This window comes from Syngnathus scovelli, chromosome 10 (assembly GCF_024217435.2).
Source record: "Syngnathus scovelli strain Florida chromosome 10, RoL_Ssco_1.2, whole genome shotgun sequence".
Taxonomy (NCBI): domain Eukaryota; kingdom Metazoa; phylum Chordata; class Actinopteri; order Syngnathiformes; family Syngnathidae; genus Syngnathus; species Syngnathus scovelli.
The window spans coordinates 251,915-261,030 of NC_090856.1; the positions used below are offsets into that span (position 1 = coordinate 251,915).

A 9,116-nucleotide genomic window follows, 5' to 3' on the forward strand; every position below is an offset into this window, starting at 1 on the left:
CCATCAGATAATGACTTGGGACATATGCACAATGTGGAAGAGGAATGACTTGATTTTCCCATTTTCTCCCAGAGCCCGCTTGCGTTACGTGATACAAATGGGAACATTGCGCAATGTAGGGGAAGGAAAGAGAGAAAGAGAGAGAGAAAGAGAGAAAGAAATTAAGAAAGAAAGAAAGAAAGAAAGAAAGAAAGAAAGAAAGAAAGAAAGAAAGAAAGAAAGAAAGAAAGAAAGAAAGAAAGGAAGGAAGGAATGGCTGCTAAAAGAAAGGGTGCAATGTAAAGAAGAAAGAGGAGTAGTGTGTCTTGCTGAGGCCCAGGGGGTGTCCTGTGTTCCCACAATGCTTTGCTCTAACCTACTTTGGTATTTCTGTTTCTGTCTTTGTCTCCGCACTGCCCTGAGTGGGCCGCTGTGTGACTTTTTGTGTAACGCGCACACTTCTGCACTTTTGCCGTCGCGTAACCAGTCGGAAAGAACCGACCCACGTTTATATAAGCAACAAATATCCAATCACCTATGCAGGACTTTTAGAGTTGTGGGGGCTGAGTGGGCAGCCCGTGCAATCAGCTCAGCAACATTCGGTTGCCATGGAAACTAATTAGCACACGGACGACGTACAAGTCTTGAAATATCGCCATCAAAGTGTGTTGATGCGGCTACAGCGGCTACGTTCATACGGACGCGTTTATTCGGATCGCAATGTTTTTCGTCCGTTTGACTTTCAGTTCCGGCATATTTGCTCAATCTGCGCATGTCCATGTGCATGCGCCTTGATTACGGTCATGTTTTCTTCTCTGCTCTTCCCAAGTCTCGTAGCAAAAGTCTCCAGCGGGTGCAAAACGCTGCAGCTCGACTGCTCTCCAGGACGAGAGATTTTTAACCCTATTACCCTGACCCATTGGAGGCAACATGCATTGCTCCCGCTCCACTTGAGATGTTATTTTACGAAGGCATAAAACATTTCATGGCTTAGCGCCTTCCCGTCCGATCGACCTAGCAGCGTGGCGAAACCTTCGCCGGTGAGCCCAAAGGCCAAAAGCAAGTCGGCAGGGTCCAGAGCATTCTCGATTCGGGCTCCAGAGCGTGGGAATGGCAGCATATCAGAGCCGCTACCTCAGGAGAAGACACCATTGGAAACCCATTTGGATGCTATGGCCTTTAATTAACCTGCGCTAGCCCATTTGGCACATGCGGCGAGCCAGCATAAAATGCTAAGAGCGGCTGGCCACGCTCTTAGCCACATAGCGTGGTTCTCCTGTTTTTCCATTCATTTCGTCATAGAGCCAACAAGGCTGCGCACGCTACAATTCAGCTGCATTTTGCACAAGTCCGGGACATCTCAGTGTCCCCTTTTTTGGCCTTCTACACGGGACAGGCGGTGAAAATCGGGGCCAATCAGGGACAGGTGGCAACTCCGACAGTGACTGAAAAGCTGACAAGTATCTGCTCAAGTCTTTAAGTCATGCAACACAACAAGTCGAAGCACAAACAAAGCAACCAACACACCTGATCCCAAAGTGGAGTGTCCTCAGATGGTAAAGAAGAGGAGTCCCACTGGCAGAAGCAGTCAAGCAGAAAGTGCAAAAGTGACTCGTTAGGGTACGGGGATAGCAGCTGCCGTCTTCCCCGAGGTCACTGGCACTTCTCGGCTAGCCTGCTAGCACGCGTCCTACACTATGTGCGCTTCAAACTAGATGCCATGCAAGTAGCCAATGGCATCATCTCCATGCGCGCACACACACACGCACACGCACACACACACACACACGCGCACACACACACACACACACACACACACACACACACACACACACACACACACACACACACACACACACACCTATGTTTGATATCTTTAGTCTGTCCCAATGTATCACGCACACAATGGAAACACTCTTGACACATAACAGCCGCAAAACACAAGTGTTGCATATTTATGTTGAGCTCCCTGAAGCATTATGTAATTGGTCGTCCTCCTCCTCCTCTTATGCAGATATTTGACAAGCCTTGACATCAAACCCCAACATATGGATCAATCCTTGCAACATTACTTAGATTTGGTCGAGCTGGCATCTTTTATGTTGGTTGGCCTATTAAATCGTGATAGTGTCAAAAGGATTTCAACACCCACACAGCAGAGAGCCTTTTCTTCACTCCCACGCATCCATAAAATGAAAAACAGTCAAAGGCTGTCCCACCAAATAGCATTTTGTGTGAAGAGCTCAAGAAAAAAGCCAAAGCGAGGTATGGCGAGGCGAGGCGAGGGGAGGGGAGGCATGGCATGGCATGGCAAGGCATGGCAAGGCAAGGCAAGGCAAGGCAAGGCAAGGCAAGGCAAGGCAAGGCAAGGCAAGGCAAGGCAAGGCAAGGCAAGGCAAGGCAAGGCAAGGCAAGGCAAGGCAAGGCAAGGCAAGGCAAGGCAAGGCAAGGCAAGGAAAGGAAAGGAAAGGAAAGGAAAGGCAAGGAAAGGCAAGGCAAGGAAAGGTAAGTCTCACCAACAAATGCACCTTCTTCGTCCAGCCCTTTTTCCTCAGCCGGCTTTTCCCAGGGCTCCCGGCGCATTCATCGTTTCCCACAAGGAAAGGAGGGAAAAATACAGGAACGATTTGAAATCACAAGCATCCTTCCGGCTCGGCTCTTTTCTTCCCGGCCATCCAATTTCTTCCCGGTCTCCGTAGGAAAGCCAGAGCAACAGTGATACACTGCTGCGCTGCAGGAGACTGAACGTCAATCACACGCGGGTAACCTTGGGAACCGGCCGGCCCGCCCCCAGCTTGCTTGCCCAATGGCGGAGCAAGGAGTCACAAGTCCAAATGGATCCACAGATGGATAGCCAAAGCTGCGATGGGATCATGTGCAGAGCCAAACAAACAGCGGCCAATTGCAGTACTTGTGAATTCTCGGCTTCTCCCTCTCGCCTCTGACTTCAGAGCCTTTATTTGATAGTTGCCTAGCAACAGATGGGCATGAGAACCGAGAGAGAGAGAGAGAGAGAGGAAGGAGTTCAAGTCCTTAACTCTCTCTCTCTCGCTCTCTCTCTCTCTATGTGTGCTGAATATTTTAGTTCTCTGCAGCAGCTCGTGTTGAGCCCATCCTCAACACTTAATGTAATAGCAGTGCTGCTGCAAGTGACGGTATAAAAGGGACATCAGGTTGACATTGCGGTCGGTATAAATACAAAAAAAAAGATATATGCAAGTACACATATGAACTCTATCTGACCACGATAACCTGGTCACCAAATGAGCTGCCGTTATGATGACTTTTATGTATTAGACATCGGCTTTTCAGGGCGGATGACACAACTTACAAGGACTAACAAACATCCTTTTAACTGTATTGTGGGAGGTATAGACTGGCGCCACCTCACGGCAGTGTTACCGTGCAGTTCAACGCAGAACAGTCTGAACGCTGCTGTTAAAATACAAGTTGAACAAAACGAATAAAGACATCTGTTTCTATTCATTTATTTGCAAATTGTTTTACTGCAAGTATACAAAACTGGACAGACAAAGCTATGAAAATGGATCTTATTTACAACAAGAAGAGTCGGGCAAGCATGCTGGTCTTGAAAAAACAGGATCCAGGGGGCCGCTCACGCTGAAGACTGGACCGCAGGCTGTAAGGAAATTCAATCAATGAGCAAATTGCAGCTTCATGCGCTTGGACACCCGTACGCAAATGAGCCGTGCTTTGTGCAAAGCGCCACGTTTGATCATGTACACCGCATTGAGGAAAAAACACTATTCGTGTTCTCTTCCGGCAGAAGGCATTTAGCTTTACCAATTGCCTTAAACCGTGCTTCATTCCAACAAGATTAGCAGCGCTGGTTGGCTGGCCGGCACGCGCGCTAGCTAGCTACTGCCAAACAATCCATCCAAGACCAACACTCGCCTCCTGTGATTTTTGCTCCTCAACTCCGTTGTTGGCACTAGAGTCTCCAGTGCCGTTAAGTGTAGCTTCCTGTTTGGCCTGCTTAGCATCAGTGTCCTTGACTGGGCTCTTCTCCTCTCGTTTCCTCTGTGTTGACATATACAAAAAAAAAAGACGAAAAGCCTCAACTGTATTCCACCTTGATTTGGGGAAAGAAAAAGTCAACGGCATGACCACCTAATCCACTACACATGCCCCTCAAAACACGACAATGAGTTTGGACATTGCAGGAGCAGAACAGCACAAATTGACAAACCTTATTCAACGGACACAAGATCATGAAATGCATCAGGTTTTTGTTCCTAAATGCATCCATCAACATGTCATGTCAAGCCCTCACCTTTTTCCTAACTAGGTGAGAAATGTCTGAGGCCACTTTAGAAGATGATGCTCCATCTGTCGCTTTCATTGGGATCTGCGATGGAGCATTTGGTTTTACCGTGAATTCGGATGGTCAGGTTAACATTTGGTGGCGGACGCGGCTCTCTTACCTGTGTGGGGCCAGCAAAGGCTGAAGAGCTGCCATTTTCACTCCGGGAAGCTGATGAGGTTGAAGCGCCGCCCTGCAGGTTAGTTACAGAGTTAGATGCTTGATGGCGTGGGCAAAAACCAAGACCAAAAAAATACTAAGGTTATATTCTCCCGTCCCGCCCAAAACACTTGAAGTTCGCACTTGCATAGATTTGAAATTGCTTGATAAGCTGCAAAATATATTTGATGACAATCTTTAACAAGAACTTCAACTTCTGTCAACTCGATTGCAGTTATGGTTTCCGTTGCAAGCCCATCATGACTATGTATACCAATCACTCAAACTAGAGTTTACTTTGAAAGAGGAAGCGCAAAAAAAAAAAAAAAAGACAATTTGCAACGGTGGTATGTTGGCTAGGATCATGAAGTCAACATGATTTGCCTTTTCACGTTCCTGGGCTTTTAGCTTGACACCTGCCGTCTTTATTTCATCCTCTTTAATGAGCAGTTGTCGGGCTTGAAGTTGCATTGTGGTTGAACGCAATTGTTGGCAAATTGCACCAACAACATATTACAATAAATATGTAGAATAAAAATAATGAATAGCACAAAACGTTGAGCATTTGGTTTATTTTACTGTGGACCTACAAGCGTCTGTTGGACGGCCTGGGAGGCAGCACTGTCTGTTTTCTGGATTTCTTCAGCATCTTCTATTTTTTCTCTAATGTCTGGCAGAAGCTGCTTCAGTTCTTCCATCTCAGTGGTCGCCTCTTCGGTGCTTTCTGCCGCATCAATCAAGTTCTGCAACATGGCTATACAAAGTCTACTATCAGTACTGCAGCACTCGTGCGTTGGACTCCTGGTCAGGTATTTGGATTTTGTGCAAATGTGCAGTCTTACCCAAGCGGGTCTCAATCACTTTTACGGAGCTGTTGTAGTGTTGAATGGCCTGACCATACTGGTCCATGTAGCAATGCATGGCGGCGACATGGTAATGGGTCTCGGCCAGCAGACGACTGTGAGGAGGAAGGTGCTTGAGCTGCAGGGCCAAACATTCCTGGAAATCTTCCAGCGCCTGAGGATAGTTTCCTTTGGGACGAGAGTCGACACAAACGAGGTCAACGTTTGAAAAGCCCAATACAACTTCTAGGTCACTCGCGAAAAGCAAATATTCCAAAGCCGCACAGTTCCGGGCTGCAGCAGCAGCAGCAAAATGAACAGCGACCCAAGTTATGCTTTTAATGTTTCTGTTCCCACAACAGAGAAGATGCCAGTGGAGTAGTGTTATGCCGTTCAAATGTTTACAATTGCCACAAAGGCCATTTTCATTTCACTGGCGAAGCACGAGTGGGCAGTCAAGTAGCAGCTCGCCACCAATGACCACATCTGGCCCTCCACATTACGAGGGGGACAAAAGGTGCCGTCTTGTTTGTGTATACGATAATGACCTCATCAGTCAGTTCTAGTCATGTGACTTTCAGCTGCTCCTCCAACATGCTCAGCACAAAAAGGCCCCAACAACATGAAGCATACCTGCTTCTGCGCCAACTTCTCCAAGTTTCAACAAGGTCTGGGCTGCCATGAGCTGCTGCTCTTTGCTTTCCTTTCTGAAGCAATTCAGACAAAAGGTAGGTGAAAGCGAGCAAGAGCAACGCAAATAGCGCACGGATGGATGGATGGCACCTTGCCTCTTAAAGATGACCTTGGCCACCTCCAGCATTTCCCAAGCCAATTGCAGATTGTCAACGTCATCCTCCTCCTCCTGACATTGTGCCATACAAAGAAAGGATTACAATTTCACTTGAACAAAAGGCGGCATTTCCAAAACGCAAAATACCTTGTCACCATTTTTGTCCACTTCCCCATCATCGTCGTCGTCATCATCGTCGTCTTCGTCTGGGAGAAAAGGAGTCATATTTACAAGCAGCCACAAAAGGTGCAAATGAACTCAAGGTAGAGTTGAAATATTTGAGAGTTCCCTTTAACACCAGCATGTGAACTGTTAAAAAAATAACCACACACATGCACACACCCCCACCCCCCCAGGATGGTGCTGCCCCATCATGCAACCGCATCAAAAGCTCTACTGCCTGCCCTCTGCTTCTTCCTCAGGTTTGCTGCTTTCTTCAGCCTCAGCCTGCTCGTCAGAGTCTTCCGTCTTGGCTTCCTTTTCGGGAGACTCGGCCGCCCCTCCAGCGCCGTTGGCTACGCCGTTGACTTGAGCTTCCTCAGCCGCGCTCTTTGCGCCTCCATTCAATTGGAAGTCTACGGGCTCTCCAGAGTGGGCTCCAGCTTGTTCTGTCGGCGACTCTGCGAGCCCATTTTCCCGCTTCACCTCTGTGCCGCTCTCCACAAGACAGCGTGCCGCCTCGGGCTCGGCCGCCATTGCATCATACACCTGCTTTCGAAGCTCATCGCGAGTGTTTTCTGCACCAGAGCGGCATGTAGGACATTAGGTTGGCTTCTTTTCTACCAAAGAACATTTGCACTAACTCTCCTGTGGTTATGGAACTTGGGCCTTTTTGACCCGTGTAGCCTTTCAATTCTGACAAGATTACTAGAAAAGATTCCAATATGAAACTGCGTCCTTCTTTAACGGGATTTCACGCGGGGCTGACTCAGACAATGGAACGAGGGGAACTATTAGTTTGTTTGGGATTTGTGGCTAAAACATACGTTTGCGGAAGAAGATATGAAAGGCTTTGAGTCAGAACGGCGCACTAAATCGTTTGAAACGCACCCAACGTCCCTGAGGAGAAAGGTAGAATTTGGAAAAATTGTGCAAGCTCTCAATGTTTTTGGAATTACATTTCTATCTGCTACAGGGGCTGAGATGTCACCGATTTAGTAGGCTGGATACTAACAGCGCTCCTTACCGTCAAGGTTATTGGCGCTCTCAATATTTGAGTTAGTGGGCTGCTCCTCCTTCTCATCATCATCATCATCAGATTCTTCTGGGACTCCTACCAGGGCATTTCCAAGGACGGTGCTCTCCAACCTGTCAGACAAAAATGCAGTCAACGTGATCGTAAACGAAACTCTTGGCTTTCTTCATTTATCATGGACTGACAAAGACAAACAGTACTAGTGAGTAGAGCGTGACAGGAAGTGAACAATTAAGATAACATGGTAACTACTTGCAACTTTGGTTACCTGGCAAGCTCAAGTAGAGACTTCCCACACAGGAAAAAGGCTTCACCGCATTCATCTGCTGTGTCTCCATACCTGGCGGCTCTGCCACCGACACAAGGTGACACAAGGAGACACAAGGTGACGACCGTGAGTAGATTGCACCTTTCCGTTGCCCAAACCCACGTGGACTTACAACATGCTGCATGCATCCTGAAAGACACGGACTGCAGCGACAATGTCACCCATCACGAGATGTCTGTTGCCTGTGCCGATGAGCTTCTTTGCCTCCTCCATGACGTCACCAGAAGAGCTGCACAAACGCACACGTTGATGTGTTCCACAAGGCCCAGCGAGAAGGACGCGCACACTCACCTGTCTGTCGCAGGTGCTGACGAAGAGCACGGCTGCTCATCCACGCCACTGTCAAACACATTTAACGCACGTTCAGTCACTTGACAAGATCAACGACGTGGAGGCCATTCACGTCCTCCCTTCGAGTCATGGCATGGCATGGCACGGCACGGCACGGCACGGCAGCCGAGCTAGATTGTTAGCTACATGTCTAATGTTAGCATTGGAAGAGCTGCCGGGGACGAAACAGTTACGTCAGATAACACGTATTCCGCTAGCACGTCAACACCCGCGCACAAGAAGAATGGCAGCCATACGCGAGGCTATCAGCGTTAGCAACGATCAAGCTCGCGCATTCAAATGCAAAATGACAAAGAAGCGTTACCTCCCGGAGCTCGACGCGACAGACATTTCCTCTGACATCTTTCGGAGGCTTGCTGGAACTACAGCAACACAACCGTGCCGCGTATGCGACGCACAGTCTTTGTTGGCGCGCTTAAATAGAGGAAAAACACTCTTGCTATTTCCGCTCAACTCGGAAGGCGGGAGATTGTCCTTAAAGGGACCGTAACACATCCCGTGATGCATTCAAGGGGTATGGGAACAGACAAATGAGTATCCCTCGCTTCGACCCCAGCTGTTTTCAATAAGCTGGCCCACGCACCACTTTGATGATCAAGTCCTACACTGAAAAACATTGCAATGCCTATTGATCCCAACTGTTTGCCCAAGCCTGCTTTATGAACACATTCACTGGTGCATAATGCATTTTTGTTCGGCTAGTTTGGGTTTACGATACGGTATTCATGCCATTATGGAACAATAAATGTGCTTGGGACAGCTCGTTCATTCGTTATTTTTCATTTTTGACCATAAAAGCGAGCGACCGCATTTACAGGCCTCGATAGCGCAGTAGGCAGCGCGTCAGTCTCATAATCTGAAGGTCGTGAGTTCGATCCTCACTCGGGGCAAGGAATTTTTGATCTCCCCTTTCGTATTGTATTTACGGAGATGACTTTCATTGCAATTATCATTTGCCTCATTTGAAAAGACACCAATTGCGCCAATGTTAACTAACGCTTTCCTTCTTTACGAATCCAATAAATAAATCAAATAATACACTCATGTACAGAGTGTAATGGTGTGATGTCACAGAGTAAACGGTAGGTGGTACCCATGCTCAATTTTGTTCTAGCTTTTGTTTTATTCATAAAACAGCTACCATAGTA

General features: G+C 47.7%; 2 protein-coding genes and 1 non-coding gene across 7 annotated transcripts in view; 1 reads left to right on the plus strand and 2 right to left on the minus strand.

Annotated features, from left to right (window-relative positions):
• The window catches only part of lrrc7 (leucine rich repeat containing 7), a 32,112-nt gene extending 29,217 nt beyond the window's left edge, over positions 1–2,895 (minus strand). Inside the window, exons 1-2 of one of the 2 annotated variants that reach the window (XM_049732316.2) lie at positions 2,496–2,895; positions 1,507–1,554 (exon numbers count right to left, since the gene is read on the minus strand). The gene's annotated coding sequence lies outside the window, so the exon portion shown is untranslated. The remainder of the gene's footprint in view (positions 1–1,506; positions 1,555–2,495) is intronic. The other variant, XM_049732314.2, reaches the window with a different exon arrangement.
• Positions 2,896–3,451: 556 nt separating this feature from the next.
• nasp (nuclear autoantigenic sperm protein (histone-binding)) lies at positions 3,452–8,441 on the minus strand. 4 transcript variants are annotated; one of them, XM_049724803.1, is made up of 15 exons: positions 8,273–8,441; positions 7,909–7,956; positions 7,730–7,846; positions 7,558–7,638; positions 7,281–7,402; positions 6,499–6,831; positions 6,242–6,300; positions 6,093–6,166; positions 5,938–6,011; positions 5,305–5,493; positions 5,053–5,216; positions 4,425–4,496; positions 4,274–4,348; positions 3,895–4,020; positions 3,452–3,619 (listed from the first exon to the last, which is right to left on the minus strand). In XM_049724803.1, the coding sequence occupies exons 1-15, from the start codon at positions 8,308–8,310 to the stop codon at positions 3,596–3,598; spliced, it is 1,596 nt and encodes a 531-aa protein (XP_049580760.1). In that variant the 5' UTR covers positions 8,311–8,441; the 3' UTR covers positions 3,452–3,595. The 4 variants fall into 4 exon arrangements, with proteins under 4 accessions (XP_049580760.1, XP_049580787.1, XP_049580777.1 ...); XM_049724830.1 differs by lacking the exon at positions 6,499–6,831 and having other exon boundaries at positions 6,242–6,294; XM_049724820.2 differs by lacking the exon at positions 6,499–6,831.
• Positions 8,442–8,785: 344 nt separating this feature from the next.
• Positions 8,786–8,858, plus strand: trnam-cau (transfer RNA methionine (anticodon CAU)). The gene has a single exon. It is a non-coding gene; the product is annotated as a tRNA-Met (tRNA).
• Positions 8,859–9,116: the final 258 nt, after the last annotated feature.

What these genes read in the sequence shown, in the direction of transcription:
- nasp (XM_049724803.1), bottom strand. Translation starts at nt 8,310, where the DNA reads ATGTCAGAGGAAATGTCTGTCGCGTCGAGCTCCGGGAG. An exon ending in AGAAGTTGGCGCAGAAGCAG is followed by an intron (nt 5,494 to 5,937) that starts GTATGCTTCATG and finishes CTCGTCCCAAAG; the next exon opens with GAAACTATCCTCAGGCGCTG. An exon ending in AGGCCGTCCAACAGACGCTT is followed by an intron (nt 4,497 to 5,052) that starts GTAGGTCCACAG and finishes ACTAACCTGCAG; the next exon opens with GGCGGCGCTTCAACCTCATC.